The sequence below is a fragment of the Pongo pygmaeus genome, chromosome 3, assembly GCF_028885625.2.
Source record: "Pongo pygmaeus isolate AG05252 chromosome 3, NHGRI_mPonPyg2-v2.0_pri, whole genome shotgun sequence".
Classification (NCBI taxonomy): domain Eukaryota; kingdom Metazoa; phylum Chordata; class Mammalia; order Primates; family Hominidae; genus Pongo; species Pongo pygmaeus.
The window spans coordinates 118,158,666-118,175,613 of record NC_072376.2 but is presented as its reverse complement, the minus strand read 5'-3'; the positions used below and the strand labels follow the sequence as shown (position 1 = coordinate 118,175,613).

The following is a 16,948-nucleotide window of genomic DNA, read 5'->3' as shown; positions in this document are numbered from 1 at the left end:
CCTGTGTTCTGGTGGCAAACCCGTTGCAAAAAAAAAAAAAAAAAGTTTCCTGAGTTTTTAATGATCACCATTCTAACTGGCATGAGATGGTATCTCATTGTGGTTTTGACTTGCATTTCTCTAATGACCAGTGATGATGAGCTTTTTTTAATGATTTTTGACCGCACAAATATCTTCTTTTGAGAAGTGTCTGTTCTTATATGTTTGTTGGCTGCACAAGTGTCTTCTTTTGAGAAGTGTTTGTTCATGTCCTTCACCCACTTTTTGATGGGGTTGTTTGTTTTTTTCTTGTAAATTTGTTTAAGTTCTTTGTAGATTCCAGATATTAACTCTTTGTCAGATGGCTAGATTGCAAAAATTTTCTCCCATTCTGTAGGTTGCCTTTTTATTGTTGAGTATGATAAATTGTAATGTACAATGATATACAATGAAATATTATTCAGCCATAAAAAAGAATGAAGGTTTGATATATTCTAGAATGTGGATGGGCACCAAAAGCATTATGCTAAGTGAAAGACACCAGACACAAAAAGCCACGTGTCGTATGATTCCTCTTATGTGAAATATCCAAAATAGGCAAATCCATAGAGATAGAAAGCAGATTAGTGGATGTCAGTGGGTGGCAGGGGGGAACAGGAAGTGATTACTTAAAGGATATGAGGTATTCTTCTGGGATGATGAAAATGTTTTGAAACTAGAAAGAAGTGGCAGTTGTACAATATTGTGACTATGCTAAATGCCACTAAATAGTACACTCTAAAATAGTTGATTGTATATGATGTGAATTTCGCCTCAATTTTTTAAAGAGGAGAAAGTTAGGTCTAATAAGGTTGAAAATAACTGCTTTATGGTTCTTGATGGCTTTTGTTTTATGCATCCCATGGGCAGCCTTATTAGGCCTATGAAACCCTTCTCAAAATACCATTTGTAAATCCATAAAATATATAAAGAAGAAACTCATGATATTGAATTATATTTACAAAAATATTTTAGAAAATAATTTTGTGATCTAATAACATGCTTCTTCACTGAGGACCTAAATGACTAGATCTAGCAGCAGGTATAACTACCATAATTTTGAAGTAGTGATGGGTGTAAATGATAGAATCATCTGCAACATCTGGAAAGTGATATAACAATTATATGCCATTTCTGTTGGAGGCACAAATCATAGGCACTATAATATTAACACTGCTATGGGGTTTGTTGCCTACATTCATAAATGCTACATTTTAGTTAGAAGTTAGTGAAAATAAAAATGTAATCTTTTAAATAAAATTCAGGTTCACTGACCCCCTAAACTCTGCCTCAGAATCACAAATACCTAGCAAACAGAAGGGGCATACATTCTTTCTCCTTTGCCCTTAGGAATACCATGGCAGAAGTGGTTAAGCAGAGCTAAATAGGAGAATAATGCAGGGTGATGCAAACGAAACAAAACAAAAGCAACTATGTTGGTGCATTGGATTCCTCTTTAAGATTGTCATGATTAAAGATCTCTATCCTTTACTTCTTTCCAATTTTAGTATATGTGCTGCCAAAGCGAGCACTATCCTTTGCTTCTTATCTAACAACGTTTTTCCTCCTTATTTTAAAATAAATTTTGATCCAAATTTCAATGAAACAAATGGTCCAAGAAACAGACTGACCTAGAGAATAGAAACTTAACTGGTTGAAAAATGAGAAATTAATTTTATTCTCCCTTGTCTGAAAAAAAAGGAGTGGTTGGCATGTAGAATTTTCTTTTCTGATTGATTTTTTCTATGTGAAAATAAGCTCATGTCCTGAGGCCCATATACTCCTTGGAAATAGGAAAGAATACAATTAAGTTGATTTTAACTAAGTCCAAATGACATGAAGAATATATTTGGTCTTAAGCTTTTAGTCTTTCTAGATATTGACTAAATTAGACATAAAATTTATCTGTCATAGAAGAATCACATGTGATTTAACTATGCATTGTTAAATGGCATAAAAAAACAGAATGTTTTACTTGATTAAGTAGTATTACTGCTTCTAGGCTAAAATAATTGTGAGAAATTTCAGCTCCAAATGATACCTTATAATATTATTCCTTGTAATATTATAAATATAGTACTCCAATTCAAGGGTTGAACTACTAAATTGGTAATAGTAGGACCTGAACAAAATCTAATGATACAACCCATTTTCTCTGCCCATTTTCTAGATTTCCCCTTCAGGCCTTCAGCAGTGGGAATTAATTTTGTTTTTAAATGGTTTAACTGTAGAACTTCTATTTTTTTCTCTTTTATACATATTCTAATTACATGGAATAATGGATCTCAAATTGGATTCAAAAGAACCCTGGATTCCAAAGACAATTCCTTAAAATAAATCTTATGTAATTCATTGCAAGAAAATATGAAAAGGTTTTATTTATATTAGACCTCAGGACCACACCAAAAAAGAATTTCAGGGCCCCCCAAAAATAATGTAGAATGGTTCATAATTTTGGTTGATGATGCGTGTGATAAGAAGGGTAAGGAGCTCAGCAGCTGAGAGGTTTTTCTTTTCCTTTTCCTTTTTTTTTTTTTTTTTTTTTTTTTGAGACAGGGTCTCACTCTGTTACCCAGGCTGGTGTGCAATGGTATGATCTCAGCTCACTGCAATCTCTGCCTGCTGGGTTCAAGTGATTCTCCCACCTCAGCCTCCTAGGTAGCTGGGACTACAGGCAGGCACCACCAAGACAGCTAATCCCAAAGTGTTAGGATTACAGGCGTGAGCCACGGCACCTGGCTGAGAAGTCTTTTCTATTTGAAAATTATGTTTTTAGGGCCGGGCGCGGTGGCTCACGCCTGTAATCCCAGCATTTGGGAGGCCGAGGCGGGATCACGAGGTCAGGAGATCGAGACCATCCTGGTTAACACGTGAAACCCCGTCACTACTAAAAATACAAAAAAAATTAGCTGGGCATGGTGGCAGGCGCCTGTAGTCCCAGCTACTCGGGAGGCTGAGGCGGGAGAATGGCGTGAACCCAGGAGGCCGAGCTTCCTGTGAGCCGAGATTGCGCCACTCTACTCCATCCAGCCTGGGAGACACAGCGAGACTCCATCTCAAAAAAAAAAAAAAAAAAAAATGATAATTAGGTTTTTAGAAAGAAGTTTCTTGTTTTCTCTCCCTCTTTTACTCAGCCCTTTATTCATTTGACTAATCTTCACTAAGTATGCACTATGTCAGGGGGAATGATAGTGACTGATATAGAATGATAAAAAAAAAATTGGGAAACTTACCTGCCCTTCTGGTGATTAGAATCTAGTAAAGGATTCAGACTTTAAACAATCATATAAATCTATTGATAGGATTAAAAACTGAAATAGTACTGTTACAAAAAATATAAGAAGGTATGATGGAGAATAATAGACATGTAAAGACATATAAAGCAATCTTATGTTTGCATCTCGATGTACAACCACCAGGAACTGAGAGCTATAAATGCAGATTGATAGTGTGTAGTATTAGTGACTCAAATAGCATGCACATATGAAAACAATGCAAGAAACAACTTGGTGTTTATTTGCAAAATGACACTTTTTAGGCTGAGATACATATTTTTAAAAAACAGGCTTTTTTCACCTACACAAATTTCTGTTGTGACATCTGAGAGCAATGTGCACACACAACTCTTTCTTGTGTAGAGCTGTCTTTTCAGTATTACAGGGTGTGCTGGATCCCTGGTCTCTACATACGAAATAGAAATAATGCTCCTCAATTATTGTGACATCAGAAACACCCTGACAATCTCCAAAAATGCCTCTTTGGGGGCAGTACTGCCCCCTTGAGAATCTCTGACCCAATGACACTCCTTGAATCTTCATTTCTCTGAAGATTTATGCTCATTTCTTAAAATTAAATGCAAGTTCTGCATTTGCCCATACAATATATGGGTGACTGTTTAAACGTGCACGTAACCTTCATGTATCTGAACCACATGGAGGACAGTTTCGGTATATTACATCTTCCTGAAAACACAAGACTCCAAAAGCACTAATGAGTAATATTGAAGGCTCTGTAGACTTCAAAGGGATTGTTAGAAAAGAGCTACATTTTACCATATACAGTAAAACTTACCTAAAATCCATTTTAAGCTTTTCTGTTCCTTTCTCAAAGTCTCTCTCACTCCCCAAATACCTATCATTCAGCTCCACCAGACAAGCTGGCTTCAAATCAAAATAAAATGCTGTGACAAGGTTTTTTGTTCCCTCCCTCCGGATGGACACAAACTCTTCAAAGAATTGTCTTGATATCTGTCCTCTTGTCACTTTTTGGTAAGCGAAATGGTAGAATAAGATATTTAGTCACCTGAGTCTCAGTTTTTAAGGCTTCTGGGTTTAGGAATAGACGTACAGGAACATGTCAGCTCTCCAATTTGCTTTCTCCAGCCTTGTTCCTGGCCTCATCTTGGTCCTGGCATGTTCTGACTGTTGAAAGAATTATAGAGTTGGCAGTTCACAGAATCTTCCTCTAAGCGGCTAATTAAGAATTGCTTTAAAACAAATGTATTTGTTCTCAGGGACTGTTCTAATAATGGAAAGTCAGGAAAATAACTTGAAACAATGTCATTTCCAAAAATAAAACAAAATTCACTGTTTGCTTTTTTTAGGCATTTTTAAGCATGAACCACCAAAATTTAGTTTCACAGACCCACCATTTGCTCTCTTTCAGGTGGTTACAGGCATCAGACCCATTAGAAATCTCTTTTTCACTATACCAAGTATGTATTTTCTTCATTTAAGGTACCTAGAACTATGTTCCAATATTTGAGTTGAGCAGTCTTTTAAAGAGCTTTCACCAAAGACATCCTGCTAAATTATCATACAGGTATGGATCTGTCAGAAATATATGAGATCTGAGAAACATGAGAAAATGATTACTAGTGAACTATTGCCTCATTCAGAAACTCAGCCTGTTTATATTAAGCGGCCTTGAAATTGGGAGCTAAAATTATTTGCTATTTAATAGTTGCCTATGTTGAAAAAAGAATTTTGATGTTTTAAATTAGGTGTTCAGAAACTTTTCATAAGAGGGCCTCTGAGATTTTAAGATTTGTTCATTAAGTTAGTAGAGGTGGGGATGGTGAAGGAGACAGGTAAAAGTCTACAAAATGAAAATTAGAAAGGGTATTTGCTTAAAAATAAAATTATACAAAATTTTCTCAATAATACTAAAGAAAGGTATGTTAGAATTTCTGAAAGAGTAAAAACATCCATAGAAGGCCCTCAGGGGAGCCTAGTTCCATTTAACATAAAATGATTAATGATTTTTCAGACGACTGCAGAAGAGGCAGTGTGTACTGATGCTCAAGCAATGGCAATTCAGGTTAAGAACAGATGCCTGTTATAAATGGGGCATGTAAAGGTACTAATGCCACCCTGACATTCAGATAGGAAGTTAAAATAGAACAATGATTTTCATTAGATGAAAAGAAAATGTGTTTATGGAAAATACAGTTAATGCAAGAGAAAAGAAATGGAAAACTTTTCTATATCAAATTATCAATACTACATATTGGTTCATAGTTTCTGAATGCAAGTCATTTCCTATAATAGTTTGTTTTTATTATTGTTGTTTTTAAATAGGCTTTACTTTTTAGAGCAGTTTTAGGTTCACAATAAAATTGCACAGAAGGTACAGAGATGTCCTTTATTCTCCATACCCTACACACACCTCCTCACCATCCCCTACTATCAACATCCTCCACCAGAGCAGTACGTTTATTACAATCAAACCTACATTGACAACTCATTATTACTCAAATTCCTTAGTTTACATTAGGTTTCATTTTTGGTGTTCTGCATTCTGTGGATTTGGACAAATGTATAAAAACATATATCCACAAGTAGAGTATTATACAGAGCAGTCTCACTGCCCTAAAAATTCCGTGGGTTCCATCTATCCATCCCTCACTCTTCTCTAACCCCTGGAAACCACTGATGCTTCTACAGTCTCCACACTTAAACCTTTTCCAGAATGTCATACAGCTGGAATCATACAGTATGTAGCCTTTTAGATTTGTTTTCTTCACTTAGTAATATAAATTTAAGGTTTATTCATGTCTTTTTATGGCTTAATAGCTCACTTCTTTTTAGTGCTGAATAATATTTCATTGTCTGAAGGTACCATAGTTTATCCATTCACCTACTGAAGGACATCCTGGTTGCACCAAATTTTGGCAGTCACAAATTAAAACTGTGTGTGTGTGTGTGTGTGTGTGTGATGGGGATTTGTGTACAGATTATTTCATCACCCAGGAAATAGTGCCTGATAGGTAGTTTATGGGTTTCACCTTCCCACCCACTCTCCACTCTCAAAGAGGCACTGATGTCTGTTATTCCCTTCTTTATGTCCATGTGTACTCAATGTTTAGCTGTCACTTATGAGGACATGCAGTATTTGTTTTGTTGTTGTTGTTCTGTTCCTGCATTAATTGATTTAGGATAATGGTTTCCATCTGTGTTGCTGCAAAGGACATGATTTCCTTCTTTTTATGGCTGCATAGTATTCCATGGTGTAGCTGTACTGCATTTTGTTTGTCCAGTCCACCGTTGATGGCTTTTTGCCTATTTTTTAAATTGGGTAGTTTTCTTTTTCTTGAGTTTTAACAGTTCTTTGTATATTTTGATAACAGTCCTTTATCAGACACATATTTTGCAAATATTTTCCTTCAGTCTATGATATGTTTTCTCATCTTGAAGCATTGTTGTTTTACTAAGAAAAATAAATTAACTACAGCAATAAAAAAATACACACACACACACAACCCTATATACATTTTAAGGCCTAAAGTTAGTCAAGCTCTTGTAGTTTCATTGTATTGTGAAAATAATTTTATCAACAGATAATTGCCAGTATTTAAATGAGAAATGGTATAGAACTGTGACATGTATTTATTTATTTATTTATTTTTCTTTTTCTTTTTATTATTATTATTATTATACTTTAGGCTCTATGGTACATGTGCGCAATGTGCAGGTAAGTTACATATGTATACATGTGCCATGCTGGTGCGCTGCACCCACCAACTCGTCATCTAGCATTAAGTATATCTCCCAATGCTATCCCTCCCCCCTCCCCCCACCCCACAACAGTCCCCAAAGTGTGATGTTCCCCTTCCTGTGTCCATGTGTTCTCATTGTTCAACTCCCACCTATGAGTGAGAATATGCGGTGTTTGGTTTTTTGTTCTTGCGATAGTTTACTGAGAATGATGATTTCCAATTTCATCTATGTCCCTACAAAGGACGTGAACTCATCATTTTTTATGGCTGCATAGTATTCCATGGTGTATATGTGCCACATTTTCTTAATCCAGTCTATCATTGTTGGACATTTGGGTTGGTTCCAAGTCTTTGCTATTGTGAATAATGCCGCAAAGGAAAACTGGCTAGCCATATGTAGAAAGCTGAAACTGGATCCCTTCCTTACACCTTATACAAAAATCAATTCAAGATGGATTAAAGACTTAAATGTTAGACCTAAAACCATAAAAACCCTAGAAGAAAACCTAGGCAATACCATTCAGGACATAGGCATGGGCAAGGACTTCATGTCTAAAACACCAAAAGCAATGGCAACAAAAGCCAAAATTGACAAATGGGATCTAATTAAACTAAAGAGCTTCTGCACAGCAAAGGAAACTACCATCAGAGTGAACAGGCAACCTACAAAATGGGAGAAAATTTTCGCAACCTACTCATCTGACAAAGGGCTAATATCCAGAATCTACAATGAACTCCAACAAATTTACAAGAAAAAAACAAACAACCCCATCAAAAAGTGGGCGAAGGACATGAACAGACACTTCTCAAAAGAAGACATTTATGCAGCCAAAAAACACATGAAAAAATGCTCACCATCACTGGCCATCAGAGAAATGCAAATCAAAACCACAATGAGATACCATCTCACACCAGTTAGAATGGCAATCATTAAAAAGTCAGGAAACAACAGGTGCTGGAGAGGATGTGGAGAAATAGGAACACTTTTACACTGTTGGTGGGACTGCAAACTAGTTGAACCCTTGTGGAAGTCAGTGTGGCGATTCCTCAGGGATCTAGAACTAGAAATTCCATTTGACCCAGCCATCCCATTACTGGGTATATACCCAAAGGACATGTATTTATTAGAAAAAAATGTGGTTGATGAATTTCGGATGAACATGAACTTTAGGTAACATTCTGAAATATTTTGGAAATCTTGTAATTTGACAAATGTTTTAAATGTTTGGTAACGTGAAAATTATTTTTAAAGTCTCCCTTGTGGTTAAAGTCTTCCAAAGGCTAGTGAAATGTCAGTCTGTGTGTCTCTGAACTGATTAATTAGAAAATATTCAAAATTGTTTTAAAGTTCTCATTACTTTTATTGCATACTGCTCTATTTCTTACCCCCACAAGCTAGCTATTGCGAGCAAAGATAAGCAATTAGCAAATTTCTTAATTTGCTTATTTATCATGTTGTAGGTAATAATAATAATTCTTTTTAGGGACATTTACTGCTTTTATAAAAGTAAACACATAAATGAGTACTCCACAATTTCAAAATTATTTTATTTTCTATTAGGGTAATCTAGCATTGCAAAAAACAATAACCATAACCATGGTAGATTTTGTATTATGCTTACCAATGCTAAAAACAGAAACAGAACTGGAATTCACTAAGTAATTTTTCTCTAGTTCCAACTATTATCTTTACTGCAGTTTCACAGTTGTGGTAGTCACTGTGATGTGCCATGGTTTAATGAACTTTTGCTGAACTGTTGGGAGTACAGGCAGCAAATAGCATTTATCTGTCAGCTTCTTCAGGGATGGCCATAGCTGCCTTGTCCAAATCATGTCCTTTCCCAGGTCAGCTTATATCCATCCAATCATTGAGATTATAAAGGCCCATCAAATTGTGCTCTCCATTGGACAACTGTAACTAGCCTTTTAAACTCCAGAGTATTCTGTGAGGTGGGCTGAGGCTATCGGGCCTGTACCACAGCTGGACTTCTCTCTCAGCTCTCTCTTGCTTTCTTGCCTTCATCTTCACATACTGATCCCAAGTGTACAACCTAATAAACACTGCACACACATACTAAATTCAATCTCAGAGTCTGCTTCTCAGAGAATTCCAGTGGTGAAAATAGTTCCATCTCCAGCAGGAACTCTGCATTGTTTCAAACTTAACACGTCCCAAGCTATGTTTATCATCTTAGTGTCAAAATTTCTCTCTCATTTTTATTAACATATATCTGAAAATAACACCACATATCTCTTGGTTATTATGTATAATTTTTTTTAACTCTTCCATCCTCATTTCACAACTTCTAGCGAGATACCAAATTTGGTCATTTCTTCCAAATTCAACATTCCTTTCTATTTCTATTGCTAGAACTACTGTCTGGGTCCTTGTCATTTGGTACCTGAAATACTGTCAATACCTGGACACCGTATCTCTTATTTTCTATTCTGGTCCTTCCTACATATTAGTTATAGTTTTCCTGAGCCACCAGTTTCAATTCTCTGTTGATGAATCTCTGGTGGTTTGGTATTTCATAAACTCTGGAAATGTTATTTCATAATTTTATGTGTATTTGTCTTTACTCTCCAACTTGTAAACTCCTGGGACTAAGACTTTTACTTGCTACATGATGACACCAGGAGATGTCAATAATGGAAATCCGACGTGTTAGACTCCAAACGTCTAAATTTGAATAAGTACATAATTAAACATTATGTAATAAACATTACCCTCAGAGTATTTTTTAAAAGTTTTAAAAGCTAACCTGAAACCTATTATTTCCTATCATTTATATTATGCATTTTTAATTTTGATTCTCAAATATTCCAGTAAACTGTAGAGAATGAAAGATGGAAATGTAAGTGATTAAAAATAAATGTAAACCTACTTAACAAAAGTCAGCGTTTTCTTTTCTGAATGCGTGATAACTTGGTAACATTTTATGATGTAATTTACAAACTAACAAGTTAGTGTCAAGATTTCATTTTAAGTAAACATTTATATTCAGAAACGTTTAGTATCTTTGTTGGTTTCTTCAAATCAGGATGCATATAACTTGTTGTCAGTTACTAATAAAATATGTTGCCAGAGTTAAGAAAAGCTATTAGCAAGAGGAACCTCAGAACTTTATGCTGGATTATCTCAATAGATAACTTTTTTTTTTTTTAAACAGGGTGTGGCTGTGTTGCAGAAGCTGGAGTGCAATGGCATGATTTTGGCTTCACTGCAACCTCCGCCTCTTAGGCTCAAACCATCCTCCTATCTCAGCCTCCCAAGTAGCTGGAACTACAGGCGTGTGCCACCCCACCTGGCCGATTTTTGTATTTTTTGTGGAGATGGGTTTTACCATGTTGCCCAGGCTACTGGTCTCAAACTCCTGGGATCAAGTGATCCTCCTACCTCGGCCTCCCAAAGTGCTAGGATTACAGGCATGAGCCACCACGCCCAGCCTAGATACTTGTAAGTATCCATAGATCATTCCCACAACCCTGCCTCCATAGGAATTTGTCTTATTTAAATATCTAATCTTCAAAAGTTAATAGAAAAATTAAGCTTTTTTTCCAACGTAAACAAAAAAATTATACAACTCTGTGATATATGCACAAAAGAGATTTTCTCTCCTTTTTATGGGAGCATTTGCCTTATAGTTATGCCTATTCAAGTTGACACATTACAAAGCTACCACTGTTGACAAAAACATTTTAGGATCTATAATCTTAGTAGAGTGTCTCTAAGTAGCTAGTCACAATATCTCCTAGGAATCCTTTCTGGAACTTGGGTAGATCAGTATCTCAATTTTAATGATCACGCGATAATTGGAGACGCTGAAAGAACCTGGGTGCCCAGTAGGAAAGTAGCCTAGATGATGATAGTCCTAAAGAAGATGGACTAGAAAAAAATAAAATGACACTGTGGCAGACTACTGGTTGTTCTACAATATCCATTCTCCCGGATATTGGCTCAAACCATCCTCCTATCTCAGCCTTCCAAGTAGCTGGAACTACAGGCGTGTGCCACCCCTCCTGGCTGATGCGCGGTGGCTCACGCCTGTAATCACAGCACTTTGGGAGGCCAACGCAGGCGGATCACCGGAGGTCGGGAGTTTGAGACCAGTCTGACCAACATGGGGAACCCCGTCTCTACTAAAAATACAAAAATTAGCTGGGCGTCGTAACGCATGCCTGTAATCCCAATTACTCAGGAGGCTAAGGCAGGAGAATCGCTTGAACCCAGGAGGCGGAGGTTGCAGTGAGCCGAGATTGTGCCATTGCATTCCAGCCCAGGCAACCACTGTGAGACTCCGTCTCAAAAACAAAACAACAACAACAAAAAATAAAATAAAAGAAAGAATAAATAATCTCTACTGGGTTAGGAAATGGCCTCATGGAGAAGATTGCATTTGAGTAAGCTACTTAGGGTTTTTTGCTCTATAAGTCGGTGTCAACGTCACGTTTTCACCTGGTGGCCTGATCATTTTGTCTTATAGTGATGTCTTTGCGTGCATGTGCGCTCATCTCCTATATTGGACAGGGTCTAGAGCAGTTCCTGGCACAGAGTAATCACTCAATATTACATCACTATAATAAAAAATCATGATAGTAAATCTTGACGGGATAAACGAAGGCATGAATAAATGTATGAATTAACGAGTAGCAGTGAGCTCTTCAGGGGTGGTGGGTCTTGTCTCACTCGTCTTTGAGCTGCGGCCTCCCTGAGGGCATAGTGCGCACAACTGGCTGGTGGCCCAGATTCCACTGGCAGGGACCAGGATCGCAGCCCAAGCGTCGGGGCGGGAGGGATGACTCCGGACGGTAGGGGGCACCGGCGTGCGGCCCGGCCGAGCCCCCAGGTAGCTCCGCGCGCACAGCCGGACCGTCATTGACGCCATGAGCGCGCTGCTGCGGCTACTGCGCACGGGTGCCCCAGCTGCTGCGTGCCTGCGGTTGGGGACCAGTGCAGGGACCGGGTCGCGCCGTGCTATGGCCCTGTACCACACTGAGGAGCGCGGCCAGCCCTGCTCGCAGAATTACCGCCTCTTCTTTAGTAAGTAGCTCCCGGAGGTTCGCCGAGCGGCGCACCGGAGAAACCTGGGTGGGGGATGGAATGGGGGACACTTGGGACGCCCCGCGCGGTCTCCCCTCTCTCTTTTTGGGGCCCTCAGCGGTAGCCGCGCTGTCCAGGCCACCTTCCTTCCCGCGGGAGCGCGCACCGAGTCACGAGAACTGCCAGCGAGGAGGCGGCGGATCAAGACCCCAAAGCGGAGCGCAGAGGCGCAGGGCTGCCGGCTGGGGGGTAGATAGCGCCCTGTGCCCTGCCAGCCGCCCTCCCCCAGGGGTAGGCAGAGTGCAAGCGGCCACCCCGCGGCGGCCCGCAGCCATTAGCCGGCCCGGCCGCAGTTTCCGGTTCACACAACTCAGTGAGGAAGGGAAGGCAGAGCCCGCCCACACGCCGGCCTTCCTAGAGGCGTAAGAAACCTCCTACTGCGGGAGCTCCATGACGTCGGAGAGGCACGCGGAACTTTGCGGATGCTTAATCCAGCGCGTCTTCTTTTTTTGGAGGGACTCTGATGAAGGTTCTTTCCCAGAAGCTTGACTTGGCTACGCACAAGTTTACCCCCTGAGTGTGATCCACCATCCAAACCCTCGTTGGCTCCGGAGCAGCCCCTTTTCCTCCGCAAGCTGAACAAGCCCAGAGGGCTAAGCGACTTCGGGGGGGTCCCTGAGTTGCCCAGCTCAGAGAAAGGACCCAGGTCTTCGTGACTCATTGTTCCGTGTACCCCATTGTTTCACTGTGCACGTTAACCGTAACTGAAAATAGCGATCTTGGTCGCTTGCCTTCACGCCCCACTGACTGCAGAGCCTTGGAGTGGTGGTATCAAAGTGGGCCTTGCATTATCGCTCCCCTTTTCGGAGCACTGGCTCGGAGGCTTTCAGTTCTAAGCAGGCCCTCGAGTTCTTCACGTCTTAACTCTGTGACCCCCGAACGAGTTTAAGTTGCTAAGCCTTGTTTTTTCTCATCCGTAAAATAGGGCTGCAAGAATTACTTGACATTATATATGTAAAGTGATTAGTCACAGGGCTTAAAATATAAATTACCATTATTAATACCTATAATCATTATAGATGTTTGTAATTTATGAGAGATTTGCAGTTATGCTACATGAATTTAGGGTCGAGGATTATTTTGTGGGAAAGAAGAGTTTGCCTAAAGTCGTCTGATTATAATGCAACTAGTACTAGAATTTTTATTTTCTTCAAAATTGGTTGCAGTTTTCACCCTATGCCACATATATTCTTCTATCTTTGGTTAAGACTAATCAGGTGAACAGGAAGTCTCAAATTTCTGAATGGATTGTGTTCTAAAAGGTTACCATATGATGATTAATGGGAATAGTCATAGAAAAAATTATAAAGTGGCAATTCGCTTTTTAAGCCGATTAAAAAAAAGGCCTGTCTACTGCAAGTATTCTAGATTTGCAATAAGTACAGTAATTAATAGATACCCAAATAATCAATAAATATTTATGAAGTGTGCTAGACACTGTTAGGCATAGTACAGAGATTCACAATATTACTATAATTAATTATGGAAAAAGTAAATACGCTGGTTGAGCAAAAACAGGCTTGAGAAACCTGGAGCAAACAGAGTAGTTGACTCAGTACCGGATTTGGAATGGGGAGTCCTAGGCCATAATCTTGGCTCTGCCATTAACTCGCTGTGTGCTGTTGGGTGGGTGGTTACTTCAGTTCTTTCTCACAGAGCCAGTTTCTTCAGCTGTAAAATGAAGCATTTGACCTTGAAGTGATGATCCTCAAGGTCCTCAGCACTGGTATTCCCTGAAGGCATTGGATGAATAAGGGAGATTCTAACAGTCTCTATTAAGACAGGATGTCAAATGGGGGCATTTTTGGGAGTATGTTGGCCTCTTATTGTTGGTTTGTTTCTTTAGCTGCAAATGTACTTAGGACTCATGATTTTTCTGTAACTAGAGTGCCACAAATAAAATATATTTTTCATTCAGTTGGATAAACAGGGCAAGAAAGAAGAAAAACCGATTTTACTAAGGTAAATGGGCAAAACTTGGAAGAAAGGGGAGTGTGGTTTTGGAGAGGGTCCCGATGGTAAGATCCTGATTGGAAGGTGTGTTGGTTAAACAATTTCTGAACTAACCGCCAGATGGCATCACTGGCCAGGACTGTTTACTACGTGCTCGAAGGGGTAGGGCAAAGTGAAAGGAAGCCACTCTAGGGCGAATGGGGTAAGGGGAAAGCAACGGATAAATTGCCCTTTATAAAGGTGATCACAGATTGGATATTTTTTACTCAGTGTGTCTGTATGCAGTACTAGGGTGGACTAATGTCTCACTTCAAAGAAAAATATGAGTGTAGTACTACTTGGTCTAAAATTGTTACCAGTGTTACTAAAGTGTAATCATTTTCCACATTTCCAAATATATTCCAAGTCTCTGAAATACTAGTGCATTGGGAGGTAGAACATTTTCGAGCTTCATGTCTGTAAATGGTTTCTCTTTACTGTCATTCAGTAAAATCAGAATTAATGATTGATGTAATACTTAAAGAAAAAATTGGTGTTAAACTTTGTAGAAAGAGTGAGACAGGATGATTAGGGGAAAGAGTATCCTGGTGGGAATCATCAGGTCTCCTTGGTGCCAGCCCTGACCCTGTTAGTATCTTGCTGTCACTTCACCTCCCTGTATCTCATTTTTTCAAACCATGGAATGAGGAGATTGGACCAGATGATCATTTTCTGGACTGCTTAGTTGAACACAAGCATCCCATGGTGTATTATTAGGTTTTCTTTAAAACAGAGGGTTTCATGGTTTAATAAATTAGAACACTTCCCATTTTATTGCTTTTTTGAAGAGTAATTTGCCTATTTAAGTTCTGGAAAATTTGGATATAACTTCTCCGAAACCTGAACCACAGAGTATTTATTTCTCAGAACATTTGTTAACATCTTAGTGACATCAGGGTTATGATTTCTGCAACTTACAGAAGAAACTGTGCTATAACAGTTCTAAACTAATAGTCAAACCACTTAAGTTGTAGTCTTGACTTTACCATCTTGGACAAGTCACTCGACTGAATTAACCAGAGGCATCCCTTACCTTCAGATGACATCCGGTAGCTCAGTTTCAGTTTCTCCATAAATAAAATGGGGATAGCACTAGTAATTTTATAGATTTGCTGTGGCAGTTAATGAGACTATGTGTGTAATTATCAGTGTCTCACACATGATAGGTATTTAATACATGTTATTTATTTTTCCCTTTTGACTTTAAGACACTAGACTAAAATCATTATTACATTCTGTGAAGGGAGAAAATAAGGTGATGTGGATACAGTTGATTATTTTGAAGTGTTCCTGCTAATTTATAGGTTTCAGAAGGTTTTTTGTTGTTGTTGTTTATTCTTTTTATTTTATTTTTTTGGTTTGTTTGTTTAGAGATGGGGTCTCACGCTTTTGCCCAAGCTGGAGCACAGTGTGCAGTCACGACTCACAGCAGCCTTGACCTCCCCAGCTCAAGCGATCCTCTCACCTCTGTCTCCTGGGTACCTGGGACTATAGGCATGCACCACTGTGCCCGGCTTCCTATGTCTTAAAGTTTTAGTGGGTACTTGCAGTCTTTTAAATTAGCTGTGAAATCATAATGAAGTTAGACTCAATTATATTGAGCCAAAGACCTAATGCTGCATGCCAGTATTCCTTTGATATCTTGCATGTTTTTGTTTGTTTTGTTAATAACTTGAAATTTTATTTTAGATTTCATACTTTTCTCAAAGGATAGGGAAAAGCTATGCTTTCCATAATTAGGAATTTTGTTATTATGGGATAGGCAACTGGTTACTTAGAGAAAGAGTGCTGTGGATAATTCAAGTTGCTTTTATTTAGTCTGGAAATGAACCAAGCAGTTCTTTAAAATTAATTTGCTTTGTCACTTATAGTAAGCATGTGCTTGTGTTGAAATTGCTGTAGGTTTTCTTTACGTCATTTGAGTAGTAGGGGTAATCTGCCATTGAAAGTGCTGTATCTTTGGACTTAAAAGAGAACTTCCCGTGAATAATCCACAAAATATGTTTGAGTCTTAAATATGAGTTTCTGTAACTTTTTAAAGTTGGCCTATATCATAGAACTTCAGCTGATATAATGGAACACAATGGGTTTTGTGTGAATATAGAAAAAGTATTTTATTTGATTTTTCAGTCCTTAAAACCTTAAACGTTTTCTGTATCAATGCTGTGAAATAGGAATTGTGTGATCTATATGGAACAGAGGAAGCGTTTTTATTGAAGTTTTTAGGCTTCTTTACATTTCTTAATCTTTTTATCAGAAAATAAAGCTAGCTTTAGTCATTGCTGAAGCTTCCAGTAAGAATCTCTATAAGTGGTTTTGTAGTAGTGTGTAATCATATGTTGGTATATGGCATACATTTAGCTGTCTGGTATAGATACATAAAATTAGGTATGGTTTTCACATTCCATTCAATTTTCTCACTTGCTCTAGTGTAAGTAATAAACTTTCATCCTGATACAACTTGCTCTTGTGAGAGAAAGAATCACATAGATAACTTAGAAAATGCTAGAATAAAATCTAATTTCAGACCAGTTGAAGGGAAAATTTTGACCACTGTTTGGCAATATCATGTAGGTTGATGGGCCTGATAGAGGTTAGCAATTAATGCCTAAGGACACAATCTGATTTTTGATGACAGTGAAATACCAAGGCAAAAATGACACAGTGACTACGATCATTTATCTCTTTCCCCCTATAATAAATATCCTATTAAAGTGATAGTAAGTGAGGGTAAGAAAGGGTAACCCTAAAACAACAGATAAGAAGGAGCCACCAAAGCTTGAGATTTTGAAATATATATAAAAGATTAAAAAACCAATGGAGATATGGTTATCAAT

General features: G+C 38.4%; 1 protein-coding gene across 5 annotated transcripts in view; it reads left to right on the top strand.

Moving 5' to 3' along the window:
• Positions 1-11,763: 11,763 nt before the first annotated feature.
• Positions 11,764-16,948, top strand: part of PPA2 (inorganic pyrophosphatase 2) — a 113,795-nt gene continuing 108,610 nt past the window's right edge. The window contains exon 1 of one of the 5 annotated variants that reach the window (XM_054484613.2): positions 11,764-12,059. In XM_054484613.2, the coding sequence (XP_054340588.1) occupies positions 11,903-12,059 (157 nt within the window). In that variant the 5' untranslated portion in view covers positions 11,764-11,902. The remainder of the gene's footprint in view (positions 12,060-16,948) is intronic. The other 4 variants (XM_054484614.2, XM_054484616.2, XM_054484617.2 and 1 more) reach the window with 4 other exon arrangements.